The sequence below is a fragment of the Pezoporus wallicus genome, unplaced genomic scaffold (assembly GCF_028554395.1).
Source record: "Pezoporus wallicus isolate ANWC-B61680 ecotype Strahan unplaced genomic scaffold, APGP_CSIRO_Pwel_v1 contig_6783, whole genome shotgun sequence".
NCBI classification, from domain to species: Eukaryota; Metazoa; Chordata; class Aves; order Psittaciformes; family Psittacidae; genus Pezoporus; species Pezoporus wallicus.
This window is the reverse complement of record NW_026637555.1, coordinates 707,821-722,152: the sequence shown is the minus strand read 5'-3', so window position 1 is coordinate 722,152 and position 14,332 is coordinate 707,821. Positions and strand designations below refer to the sequence as shown.

The 14,332-nt window shown below is 40.0% G+C and overlaps 2 protein-coding genes across 5 annotated transcripts in view; one reads left to right on the top strand and one right to left on the bottom strand.

The window, feature by feature from the left end:
* SPO11 (SPO11 initiator of meiotic double strand breaks) overlaps positions 1-14,332 on the bottom strand; it is a 41,614-nt gene that overhangs the window by 12,098 nt on the left and 15,184 nt on the right. For 3 of the 4 annotated variants that reach the window (XM_057406334.1, XM_057406336.1, XM_057406337.1), the window contains exon 2: positions 1,771-1,888. In XM_057406334.1, the coding sequence (XP_057262317.1) occupies positions 1,771-1,859 (89 nt within the window). In that variant the 5' untranslated portion in view covers positions 1,860-1,888. Of the gene's footprint in view, positions 1-1,770; positions 1,889-2,049; positions 2,143-14,332 lie in introns of those variants that run through there. The other variant, XM_057406335.1, reaches the window with a different exon arrangement.
* Positions 1,936-3,252, top strand: LOC130597675 (foot protein 1 variant 2). The gene has a single exon (XM_057406410.1). It carries the CDS (start codon positions 1,936-1,938, stop codon positions 3,250-3,252), a length of 1,317 nt encoding a protein of 438 aa, XP_057262393.1.

The window sequence follows — 14,332 nt, the reverse complement described above, 5'->3', positions numbered from 1 at the left end:
GTTTTAGCAGCAAAGTCCAATTTTTTCATTAATATGCTAGAAAAGATGAGTTAATACTGGTGCACACCACACAAAAGGAATTATCCTACTGGTACAAAATCAGCAAGAATTATTTTTAAAAGCCTGGCTATGAGTCTCCTTAAACAATACTGAAGTGTCATTAAAGCTCTCTTCTATCAATTGAATTTGTTTCTCCCATTTGTAGCTCTGCTTCCACTTGCTCCTCATTCTGCTGAAACTAGATTATCATTTTTCAAACGCAATTTCTGGAAAGTATTGAACTTTTATTTTAAAATGTTATTCCTAACAGTATCTGTGTAAAAATTCCCACTGGTATTACTAACATCTTTGTACAATAATATTAAAACCATTCAACAATCACAATGTAAAATTTTGTCTGTTTTTCAGATGAATAAACTTGGACACAAAGCGACTAATGGCTTTCCAAAGGTAAATCAGTGAAGCTTTTGCAGTGCTGATAATACAAGAAAGTGTAGTCATGCAGCCAATATGTAAAATTCATTTTCTACTGTATAACTTCATAATCAAGTCCAGGATTCCCTAACTTTCAGACTTGTCGTCTCTTCCTCCAAATTAAAATCCTACATCTCACTGCGATATTCAAAATAGAAATTTGATTAAGCACAGAGGAAATGGTTGCCTGGTGAGCAAAATGTGTAATGCAACAAGTGGTGAGAGTAAAATTGGTAAGCAAAGTTAGCTATGGTGCAAAATGAAAGTTCTGAAGACAATAAAAACGTGTATGGGCGGATGGATGGAAGAACATGCAGATAGGAAATCTAAAACATGTCATACCTTTGGTACTCATAAATATTTTACTTATTCATTTGGTTCTGTCCACTGTGAATGTCTCAATATTCCAGATGTACTTTAAAGTTTGCTGTAGAATTTGAAAGTCCAGGTTTCTATTCCAATCCCAATTTCCTGTTCTGTTGGCCAACAGAAGTTGTAAATGTGGCAAAATAGGAGGAAAAGGACAGCAATTCTCCACGTAACCCCTGCTGATATTCTGTCTCTTTTTGCAGAGATTAACTGAATTTTAATAAGCAAACATACAACACTGGCCAAGTACGCCTGCTTAAAATTCACTCTGCTTTAGTTAACAGGGAAATCTGAGCAGAGAAGGGGTCACACTGCGTATCTCACAGGGTTTGCTGATCACTTCTAACAGGATGCAGCGTGAGCAGATACTTCTTTCTGTATAGCACAAGAAATGATCTTCAACATTAATAGCACAAAAGAGCAATATGATAGAACCCTTAGCACGCAAACAATACACACAACAGTTACACATAAAAATCTGCAATGCCATAAACCAGCACACTCCAAAACACAGAACTGCATGGTGCTAAAGACATGCAGTTCCCACATCTTGCCACAAAGAACAACATATATCTAAGTCATTATAATAATAATCATTATTCTTTTAACGTACTTTAAAAGATACTCCCAGTCTGTTCCACCCTCTGAGGCTGAGGCACTGTGTACAGAAAGAGTCTTTAAAGGAAATGAGAGCATTTTCTTAGTGAAGTTCACCATGTTTGTTTTGTCACTGTTTTCTGTGTTTCTGTCTGTAGCTACAGATGTTTTGGAGAGCTCTGAGGGAATGGAGATGCTGTTTGTGGTGCGAGCACCCTTTGTTTCTGTGTAGGGGAGCGTGTCTTCCACTGCTGCACAAGCCATGGTGCACTGCCTGCTGCAGTATTACCACAGAAAGAGAGCGCAGGTGCTATTTTCCATATCCTTTACCTAGGAATGTGGCTCTCATGGCTTGTTTCCCTGAGGCTCGCCTTGTTCCCAGCTGGTGCGTGAGTGGAACACACACTGTGGTCGTCCATGGAGGTTGGTGCAGGCCAGTCCAACTTGCCTGGAAGGGATGAAGCCGTGTTAAAAAGAGATTAATTAGGTTAGAAGATGATGTTCTGTGTGCTGGGCTCAACACTCATGATCAGAGCTCAAGCCAGAGAGAAAAAGCAGAAAATCTTTGTAGAAACCAAAGTCAAGATTTTCCTGCTCTTTCTGACTGACCAATGGCTCTTCCCGCCCTTCCTGACTGACCAATGGCTCTTCCCGCCCTTCCTGACTGACCAATGGCTCTTCCCGCCCTTCCTGACTGACCGATGGCTCTTCCCGCCCTTCCTGACTGACCAATGGCTCTTCCCGCCCTTCCTGACTGACCAATGGCTCTTCCCGCCCTTCCTGACTGACCAATGGCTCTTCCCGCCCTTCCTGACTGACCAATGGCTCTTCCCGCCCACCCTGACTGACCAATGGCGCTTCCCACCCTTCCTGACTGACCAATGGCGCTTCCCGCCCTTCCTGACTGACCAATGGCTCTTCCCGCCCTTTCTGACTGACCAATGGTGCTTCCCGCCCTTCCTGACTGACCAATGGCTCTTCCCGCCCTTCCTGACTGACCAATGGCTCTTCCCGCCCTTCCTGACTGACCAATGGCTCTTCCCGCCCTTCCTGACTGACCAATGGCTCTTCCCGCCCTTCCTGACTGACCAATGGCTCTTCCCGCCCTTCCTGACTGATCAATGGCTCTTCCCGCCCTTCCTGAATGACCAATGGCTCTTCCCGCCCTTCCTGAATGACCAATGGCTCTTCCCGCCCTTCCTGAATGACCAATGGCTCTTCCCGCCCTTCCTGACTGACCAATGGCTCTTCCCACCCTTCCTGACTGACCAATGGCTCTTCCCGCCCTTCCTGAATGACCAATGGCTCTTCCCGCCCTTCCTGAATGACCAATGGTGCTTCCCGCCCTTCCTGACTGACCAATGGCTCTTCCCACCCTTCCTGACTGACCAATGGTGCTTCCCGCCCTTCCTGACTGACCAATGGCTCTTCCCACCCTTCCTGACTGACCAATGGTGCTTCCCGCCCTTCCTGACTGACCAGTGGCTCTTCCCGCCCTTCCTGACTGACCAATGGTGCTTCCCGCCCTTCCTGACTGATCAATGGCTCTTCCCGCCCTTTCTGACTGACCAATGGTGCTTCCCGCCCTTCCTGACTGACCAATGGCTCTTCCCGCCCTTTCTGACTGACCAATGGTGCTTCCCGCCCTTTCTGACTGACCAATGGCTCTCCCCGCTTTCACTAACAGAGAGGGGATGGCCCTGCCCACCCTGGCTGACCCCGCTGGTGACTGCACCTCACGGCTGTCTCTGGAGCTGCTGTGTGAGCAGATATTTAAGCACAAACTCCATAGCATCCAGGTTTCTGGAATAACCCGTGCCAGACTGGCTACAAAGTCGCTAAATGGCTCATCAAGACTTCCCTCATCTCAACGACCAGCCATTTTTGCCTTCCCTTACTATCAGATGTCTTTTCCTGTTCTAAGTAGAAAGCTGACAGCTCCAGTGCAACCCCACTGTTGAAAAGTCAGCTTCATTCCCTGAAACAGAATTTGGCTTCCATTGAGATTAAAGTTTTAACACTATTTTCATCATTTGCCTTCAGCAAAAAAATCCAAAGATTTACAATAGGCTTGGGATATGGTTTCAAATCTGTCTCAATACACTGTTAAAAACTTGTGTTCTGAACAAAAAACAAACCCCCAATTCTAAGAGCCATGAATCACTGGCTCCTAAGGAAGCTGAGATTTAAGAAGAATCCTAGAATCATAGGACAGTTAGGGTTGCAAAGGACCTTAAGATCATCCAGTTCCAAACCCCCTGCCATGGGCAGGGACACCTCTCACTAAACCATGTCACCCAAGGCCCCATCCAACCTGGTCTTGAACCCTGCCAGGGATGGAGCATTCACAACCTCCCTGGGCAACCCATTCCAGTGCCTCACCACCCTTACAGTAAAGAACTTCCTCCTTATAACCAACCTAAACTTACCCTGTTTAAGTTTTAACCCGTTACCCCTTGTCCTATCACTACAGTCCCTAATGAAGAGTCCCTCCCCAGCATCCCTATAGGCCCCCTTCAGATACTGGAAGGCTGCTATGAGGTCTCCACACAGCCTTCTCTTCTGAGGCTGAACAGCCCCAACTTTCTCAATCATCAAGAAAGAAATGCTAAATTTTATCAGGCTTACGGCTGAACCAGGACTTTCATGATTCATGTGGGGCTCCTGGCCAGAAGGCATCGCTTCAAACTGGAGGATACACAGCCAGAGGCAGGCTGTGGGTTGAAAAGAAACCCCCCACACGGTTATCAATTTGGTGCATTTTGTACCTGTTGTCCTTAGGTGTTTTCCTGAGGTGTCTTGTGCTTCACTGAAGCTTGTGCTTCACTGGGTTTTGAGCACAGAGTTCCTTCCCTGGTAGCTTGAGAGTGAAAAACTGCAAATCCTAGAAATCTAAACTGCCCTCACCCAGTTATTGCATGCCAAAGTGTGTTTCAACTCTGAACTATGTCACCGTAATTGCTTGACAGTGGTCATTCTGAGAAGGTTAGCAGTTACTTAGGAGATAAATATCTTAAGGCTTGTCCTTTCTAGAGGAAATTTTTTAAACCCCACTGTTGATAACATCACCTTTCATGCCCAGCAGTCAGTATTACTGGAAGCTGTGCTCTATTTAGCTCACAGCATTTCAAACCTTGTGATGCTTAGACTTGTTGCCAGTGAGTTAGATGATGCAGTGCTTAAAACGTTGGAGGCTGCTGGTTTCCCCTGCTGTTCCATTAGCTACTGCTGCTGAACCTTTCTTCTTTGGTACTCATAAAAGCAAGCCGTCCAAATCCAGCCTGGGTAGGTAATTAAAAAATCCATGCATTGATTTATTCAAGGAAAACCTCAGGCTATGATGATATGAACATAAGGTGCTTCAATTAACATGGCAAGCAAAAGAAAGGCAAATTAATGAATTGAGATTTCCAGATCTTTCATCTTAAGTCTTTGGCCTTTAGGTACCTTGAGATCACTCCAGAAATATTTATGTAAAATCTCTGTAGCTCTTTCCAACAATTTAACATCAAAATTAAGAGATTTTTGTTTGATACAGAACTGACAAAGTTACACATGCCCCTAGCAACAGATTGCAAACAAAACTATATACATCAACTTGTGAGAAGTTAATTTAATGAGTTGTTTCTTCTTCACAGCAGGAAACAGCAACTCTAAAAAAAAAGCACAGCTTAAATACTCAATGCTTATACCTGAGTTAACAAAACAGAGATTGAAAACCAAGCAACAATAACAAACTATATGCTTCAACCTTAACTCTGCACACATAACTGCAAATATGCACGTATACATAACCATGTAAATTAGTATGCAGACTACTACCAGTAAATGAACTACAATCAATAAATGAATGAGCAGGTTCACCTTCTAAAGCCCTCTTTATTTATTTATATATAAATATATGCCCCCTTTCTAAACTCTGCTTCAAAAAAAACCAAAAACACACCAAAACCAAACAACTGCATTTTTTACGTATATTAGCAGGCAAATTACTGGGAAAACAAATAAGGAACCATTATTAAATATTAAGATGGAAGGAAAAATGTGAAAAAGGCAGTATAACCGATGCAGTTACCTCTTATCTTGCTTCTACAAACATGCGTGGTAGAGGTCACCACAGATGGCAGAGAAAAGATTATTTCTCTGAAGCTGTTAAATTTAACACGATGATTTCACCAAGTAAAACAAGGATGATAGGTGATCTTTCAGATTTGTTTGCTTTGAAAGATACCCTGTTACCAAAACGTTCCCTTAAGATTGTCTCCATTATAAACATAGGCTCTCATCAGGGTACTTTGGAGGAAGTTGTGCTATGATATAGTCTGTATGAGCTGTCTGATGCCAATTTCAAAGTCTGTCTGTAACTGCTGAAGAACTTGTCTGGATCAAAACCTGTTGCTACCACTACATACTACAGAATAAAAGAGCTATACAGAACAAAAATGTGCATTTATCTCAGTGCCAAGATTTTAAATCGCTTGTTACTGATTTTTCATATATAAATAACTTCATTTGTAGGATAAATAATACATAAAATACATAAAAGCATAAGTATGCTTTTCCTTTCCCTCACTGCATACCTTATGAAAATATTTTTCTTCTTTTCATATGCAGTCTTTTACATTAAGATTTTATGATTGCCATAGTAAGTACTTCTCTCATGATGGTCCATCCTTAATTTTTTAATAGTCTGGTAGGCACGCCAGTGGACCTGATATGCCTATTTTCAATTAATGCCAAATACCATTTGAAATCCAGTCTTTCAGAAGCCTGAAAAAAAGGAACACCTCTGTAAGAGGCAATGATTTGTGCAATCATGGGTGTTTGGGCCAGGTAGGAGTGTTAAGGAGACAGATGGAGGCTTGAAAACTACAGCAGGAACAGGGGGAAAATCTCCCACTGGCCATTTAAGAGCTTCTTGGGACAATGCCTACTGTGTTCCAGCAAGCTTCAATTTCTTTCCAGCTTCCTTGCTTGTGATCTGGACAATCCTCGGAAGGACAGACCTTTTGTGAGCCAGCAGATTTTACTGTGAATACGTTAGGATGAAATAGGAGCCAGATCTATCACCTTCCAGTTACACGAAAAGTTACTGATCTTTTTCTAATGAGCAAAGCCTGGAGAAATAGGAGTTGAAAAGTCATTCGCTGCTAACAGCTAACAACTTCAAATGGGATATCTCCTTCTAACTAACATGGTTGGAAAAGAACAAACCCCAAACTAATATATATTTTCAGTTTACCTAGCTCTGGAGTGAGAAACACCGGTACAATATTTATTCTGTGGTGAGCCAAATCACTCTAAGAGGAAGTGGGGTTTTGTTACCATTCCTTTTTGTGTGTGTTTTATCTTTCAGCCAAAAATAAACTCTAACAGGCCCTTCTTAAGAGGAAAAGTAACTTTCATCTAACCTCTGTCACAATGATTTTCAGATCTAACATTTTCTAATGCCATTAGGGGCAGTTATGCATTTTGGGTGGCAGTGCAAAACAGGGTTTTGAGACAAAGAAACACTAAGTAAATTTAATAGAAGAATGCTTTTCCCAACTAGCATAAATGCCCCATGCACTCTGGTTCATTGACAATAATTAACCCGCAAACAGGCAGCATTACATGACTGAACATTCAAAGACATAATTTTTACATGCTGAGAAGTTTGAGCTTGCTCACTACTATCTTAGCCACTATTTCTCATTCCTAAACTGGTCTCACACTAAGCCAGAACACTCGTTCAGCCTGATGAAAAAAAAATGGTTGTAGCAGCTCTAAGGCTTGGCAAAGTTAGACAAAAAATGAGAATGGGATTTTATAAGGGAAAGCTGGGCATTCTACTAGTTTTATTATCCTTTTGGTGAGCATGCTGTAGGGGAACATAGAGAAAATATTTTGAAACATCCAAGACTCCATGTATAATAGAATCACAGAATGGTTTGGGTTGGAAGGAACCTTAAAGCTCATCCAGTTCCAACCCCCTGCCACTACAGCAGGTTGCTCCAAGCCCTGTCCAGCCTGGCCTTGAACTCTGCCAGGGATGGGGCAGCCACAGCTTCTCTGGGCAACTTGTTCCAGTGTTGCCCTGCCCTTATCATAAAACATTTCTCATTTTATCTAGTCTAAATCTACCTGCTTTTAGTTAAAATTATTACCCCTTGTCCTATCACTAAAGAGCCTGTCTCCATCTTTCTTATAATCTCCCTTTAAGTATCGAAAGGCCACTCTAAGGTCTCGCCACTGCCTTCTCTTCTCCATGTTGAACAATCCCAACTCTCTCAGCCTGTCTTCATAGGACAGTCCTCCAGCCCCCTGGTCATTTTTGTGGCACTCCTCTGGACCTGCTCCAACACGTCCATGTCTTTCTTGTAGTGAGTGGAAGTGACTGCTGAAAATAAAACAAAGAAATAGTCTTGCTTTTGAAGAACCTACAGGTCTCTCACATACGAATAATAAATATATTATGGACAAAATGTTAAGCTCTTTCTCTGCTGTCTTCTAGATCAAGATCCCAAGGCAGCTGAATAATAAAAGAGGTCAGGCAAATATGTGGCTCCTCTCTCTGCACCTAATGCCTGTCTATTTCTAAGAGAAATAAACACCTATCATTTACCTATTACCCCATTTTTCATTGCTAGGAATGGGAATCACATTAAAATCTGGGCTGAAGTGCTTATATAGCAGCTAAATAAACAATAAGTCTAGGGGACTATGGGTGAGTTACAGCCAATTCCCTCCACTCTCTCTGGCATCTCCCAGAAATCAGCTGCTTTTATTGTCTGTATGGTAAAAATCTGACCAAACCCACATGCCAACAGTGGTAAGTTCTCAAGTACCACAGAAACAGTAACTACATCTAACAAATTGATTTGTAAACATCTATATACGTGTAAAAATCCAAATCTGGTTTTAACTTAACATCAAATAAACATGGTATTAGGAAAAATTCTGATTAAAAAAATGTATTAAAGGGCAAATATGTTGAAACAAACAAATGGAAGGCATTTGTGCTAAAACATAACTGGAAAGCAGGAATGTCTTCTATTCCATGTTCATGTGACAGCTTGAACATTGCAGTCCTGGAAACAGCTGCACCATTTCTTCTGGATTTCAAGAGGTAAAATGTCTTGTTTATTTTCTGTTTTCCTTTTGTTGGCAACATCCTAGAAAGCATGAAAACTCAGGTGTGATTTTGCTCTTTAAACCCAAAAATGCCAGCTGCTGTACATTAAAAATACTTGAGCCAAAATCTGTTCTTTCATTTATATGACTGCTACACTAGTGCTGTCATGGCCCCAGATTTATGCCAACAGGTAAAACCTGGGATGGACTTTGGACCTTTGTTATTAACTATTTAATAATGCCTGGGGACAATGAAGTAAGAGAATGACGTAGGAATCTATTATGACACTGAGTACTGTGGGCTATATAAATCATAAAAAGGGTGGGGCAGTTGATTAACAGACTCCTTCATTTTTGGAAGCCTAGATTAACATCAACTTTATGTCATCCTTTAAAATGCATTTGATGATTTTAATTAAGCTACTAATGTTAATTGGTCCACACCACAAAAATACCAGGGGCACTGTGATGTAGTTTTGGGTAAATGTCAACCTTTGCTTTTGAGGGTCCTAAGGCTCAGTATAAAGCATAAATAAACAAAAGTATAAATCAAAAAATTGCATAGATGTCTTATCTTGGTTTGCTCCTTTTTTCTGAAAAAATCATGATTCAAATATAAACATGAATCCAGCCCAAAATATGTCTTACAGAATAGTTGTATGAGTAGTTCTGGATGTAGCGAGATTATTAACTGGCCTTCAGTGAAGTCTTCTCTGCGTTGCCTTTCCAGGATATATTTTTAGTCCATTCTATCATTTTTCGAAGTCTTTCTGTATATTTATAGGCCACTCTTTTCTCTGTACTCAGAGGAAACTCAAACGTGTCAGCTGGATGTCACTGCTGTAAACCATCTCCTCTATTTGGGCATTAAAGAACTGAATAGAATGAATTTATACTATTCTCTAAAGACAAAATCTTCTGGCACAAGGAGAAGTTTGTAGCTGGGGACTAAGGGCTTTTCTACATTGGAAAATTGACTGGAAATGCTATTGCAGAATAAGCTATTCTGCAACAACTTACTGTCTGACCCACAATTTTTCCAGACTAGAATATCCACAGAGGGAGCTATTATGGATAGTTTATTCAGAAATAGATATTGCGGTCTCTTTTCCCACACAAATAAATGCATGGTGTCCATGTATATCTGTAGTAAGGAAAAAGCTTCTGTTTTTTAATGGAAGAATACTTTTTGTCTGATATATAGCATGTGGTGAAATGGAACTTTCAATCAGATCATGATGCAATTGATTAAGATCCTTTATTTAATTTACTAATAAAAGATATATTCTCGTAATTTACTATGATTACTTACATGCTAAGAACATCTCTACATCTGCAAGGCTACGTCCATTACAGGATATTGCATCAGCTTAACAAAATCATTTAAAAAAACCCATATCTAATTAAGTCAGTGCAAAAATATTAACAAAATTACTTGCGGTAGTCTCTGATTGACGGATCTCACATTTCAGTCATCAGCCTTCTGATAACATCATACATGCTGTTAGAAAGAAATATACAACAGTTCCACAAAGAAATATACAACAATTCCGCTTCTGCAAAAGCCAAGCTTTTTTGGTGTCAGCACGTTAATTTTAATAAACAATAAATAAATAATAAATTGCTTTCAGAAGTACCTTTCCTAGGTTAAGAACTGCTGTTTGTGCCTTAGGAGCAGGTGGATGACAGGTCTAGCACTTGTTACCAGAGAGTTCCTTTCTGAAAATCTGATGTACCGTTAATTTATTATGTCAATGTTTTCCTGCACGTCCTCTACTCTGTAATGTGAAAGGGTCTCTCATGCATTGAGCTGGAATGTTTCCATGTTTGGATCCACTCATGAGGACTTCTGAGTGCCAGAAATGCAAGATTGGAACCCTAACATGTCAAGGAGAAGAAATACAAAATAACTGGTGTAGAAATGGCATTGCAACTGTCATCCATCTATTAGTTCTAAGAAAACAATATTTAAAGCTTTCTCTATAAATTAAGTTGAAGGGTTTCTTCCAGCCATTTAATAAAGTTTGATACTTCATCGGAAAGTAAACTAACATGCTCATCCACCAATCCAGATTCTTGCTTCGTGTGGAGAGCTGGATGAGATCATATCCTCAGCAAAATTATAGAATGCTAAGAAGCAAATCAGGAAAGCCAATTCCTAACCCTCATTTTAACGACAGGGTGCCTCACATTAGTGATGTAATGTAAGCAAGTAATAGGTGTTGCTGAACAGCTGCTATTACACTATATTGGTTCTTCTCTTAAGGATTCAAGTAGGAGAGAACTGTTCCTTTAAGTTTTAAGTTAATTAAATGTTTTTCTAGGTATTTCAGCCATATTATAATGGTCAAGACATCAAAATCTTCATTTTGACTTAAAATATTTTTTTTTTTAATATTCTATTGAGATGAGTCAATTTCCCTAGAACATGCTTATTCTATAGAGACTACATTTGCTGGAACGAATATTTGCTTTCATATATTATATATTAATTATATCTTATATATTTACTCTGAAAAACTGGGGCTGTTCAGCCTGGAAAAGAGAAGGCTGTGTAGAGACCTCAGAGCAGCCTTCCAGTATCTGAAGGGGGCCTATAAGGATGCTGGAGGGGGCCTCTTCATCAGGGACTCCAGAACAGGACAAAGGGTAAAGTTCAGGTTAGATATAAGGAAGAAGCTCTTTACTGTGAGTGGGGTGAGGCACTGGAATGGGTTGCCCAAGGAAGTTGTGAATGTTCCATCCCTGGTAGTGTTCAAGGCCAGGCTGGACAAAGCCTTAGGTGACATGGTTTAGTGCTAGGTGTCCCTGCCTATGGCGGGGGGGTTGAAACTGGATGATCGTAAGGCCCTTTCCAACCCAAACCATTCTATGTTCTATGATTCCAGCAACCTGGATTTACCATATTATACTGTGACTTGCAAAAACAATAGTAAGAAAAACAAAATGTTGCCTTTGGGATACCTTAAAAATATTTTGAGTTTCTACAGTTTTCAATAACTCTTGATTAAAAAGATTTACAATCTAAAAAAAAATTTCATATATATATTCATATACATTATATTTTCTGACAGAGAAAGGCAAAACTATACAAAGGCATTTTTGCCAACAAACCCACAAAAGAATTGGCAAAGGAAAATAAATACTCAGACTCACACATATTAGCAGTAAAATGTTAATACGAGTAATTAACCCGAGGAAGACAATTGCACCACATTAGTTGTCTGGAAGGATCCAGATCCCTACAGATTTGTATTGGGATTACTGACCCACTACTGAATATAGGCACTTCTGGCCTGGCATTTGGAAGTAATTCTGACAGTTCTAAGAAGCGCTGTGCTGACGGTATTTTTTTCTGGGAATCATGGCTCTACCCATGGGAGCTGATGGGAATCAGATTGTCCACTCATACTGACAAAATGAATGGCAACAAGAACAATTTTGTATAATCTCCTTGGGGAGAAAAAGGCAAAAGGATTCCCAGGGAGCCCTGAGAAAAAAGAAATGAGGTTTCATTCTGGTGCAGCAATCCATTACAAGCTTATTACCTAAATCCTTTCATGTCACTGTTACACTGGAAAGAACCAAAAGGGTGGCTAATAAGAAGAAAATGATAACTAGAAGTTGGAAAGCCAAAGTAGACAACTGTCAGGATAGAACTGGAAGAAACAGAAGAAAGGACAAAATAGGAGAATTCAGTATAAACAACAGACGGAATTATGGATCAAAACATAATTTTTTTCTGCTGTAACAGTATTTCAAAATACTGAAATGTATTTCGAAATTTGAAGGCATAGCCTTCAAACTCAGAATCTGGAGGTCTGAAAGATGCCTGACCAAAAGGTTTTCATAACACTTCTGATATCAGTAGTGTGCATCTCTCAGGAACTTATTTTGCATTCATATTGTACTTATTCTCCTTGTGCAGAGATAAAAACAATGCAACACAAACCAGTGAGGAAACTGTACTCAGATGGATTTAATCACTGACAATGTAGAATTAGAAAAAAAAACCAAATCAATAATTTACATGATGCAAATGCCAGTACTTATAGATTCAAGCTGATTTCCAATCCTAGTGCAAACCTTCTCCCTTCATAAATTAAACGGTGCCTGGTTTACAAGATAAGTTCTGGCAGAATATATAGTCATCATCCTCATTCAATATTAATTCTCTACTATTATGGGGCAACAGTAACAGTCTTGATTTTTTTCTGTGTTACACATCATTCAGTCTTCTGATGGAGAGTTAAAACTGAAAGTAAACGTTGAAATGTTTTGTATGATGCACTTGCAATAAATATATTAAATGATATACTGAGGTCAGTCATGCTAATAAAAATATTTTCTGCTGTTTGAGAAATGATTATCAAGAACTGTTTTTCAGTTTTCATAGCTGCAAAATTGCCAAATGGACTTGATATTTGAGAAATATTTCTGTTTAGCACAAACGCTTATTTTTATTATCATTCTAAAAAGAAAAAAACTCCAAGTTTTACCAGCTGACTTCCTAGGTAAAAGCCTTGCCTATAAATGCAGGGAGGCAGATTGGTGCTAACGATATGTAAAGTTCATATTTGTACTCCATTCTTTCTCACATCATTACTGGCAAGATTAGCAATAGTATATTTACATTGATTTATTCTAGCTATTTACAGTCCCCAGGGCACAGATGCAGAAGTTACTCATCCATAGAAAAACCTGTCATGCTCCCCTTTTTTCTAGTCATGCCCTTATCTATGTGGTACTAGAGAGATGGCGTTTTTGTCAATGGACTCTTCTGCACAGAAGTCAACTTCTCTAAAGCAAAGTGTAATGGAAAAAATATGTCTTTGTGCAGAGATGGGAAAGGTGACCTGAAGATGACAGTGAGGGAAAGGCTGAAGTTCTTAAACCCTTTCTTTCACTGAACTGCATGAGCACAACATGCTCCCAGACGTCTGTGTACCCCCACACAACTTGGCATGCAAAAGGGCAATCAGCAGTGGTGGAACCACACAGGGACTCTGTAGTGACATAGGACACAGTCAAACAGATGGGCCTGATTATACTGTGCCCAGTTTTAGCTCCCCAGATCAAAAGCAGTGAGGAGGTCCAGTGGAGGGCTACTGAGACAATCAAGGTGAAGAGCACATGCCCTAAATGGAGAGACTGAAGGTGATGTGCTTGCTTAGCCTGGGGAGAAACAGGCCAAGGACTGAGCTCTGCCTGAATGGTAGTTACAGAGGCCATAGCCAAGTTCTTCTTGGTAGGTAGTGTCGTATGACAGAACGAGGAGCAATGGCCATAAATTACAGCGTGGAAGGAACAGTTGAAAAATGAGGAAAAAATGTTACTCATTTTTCAGGCATTCTTTGAAAAACAAAACCAAAACCCCCCACAACAACTACAAAAACAACACCCCAGTATGACTACAGTTGGAAATCATAATGCAAAACTAAAAATTGACATCCTCTGGTTCCTTACTGTGTCAGATATCTCCTACCTTCTATATCACACGTATTTTATCACATATGTATGTTATGTATATTACCTGTATGCTACATTTTTGTTTAAAATCCATTGTATGCTATTGGTACTTGACAGAATGCTATTTATTTTTGGTGAGGAATGAGTTCTTTTTGTACAAGCAAAACCCAAGCAAATTAAAAAGTGCTTAATCTCCTTTTTGTAATGAATTCATTGAATTGTTTGTGCATCAGTACATCATGTTGCCCAGTGGGATAAAGAAAAGAGTTGGAGAGAAACATACCCACACCTCCTTGACTCCTATTGTCAT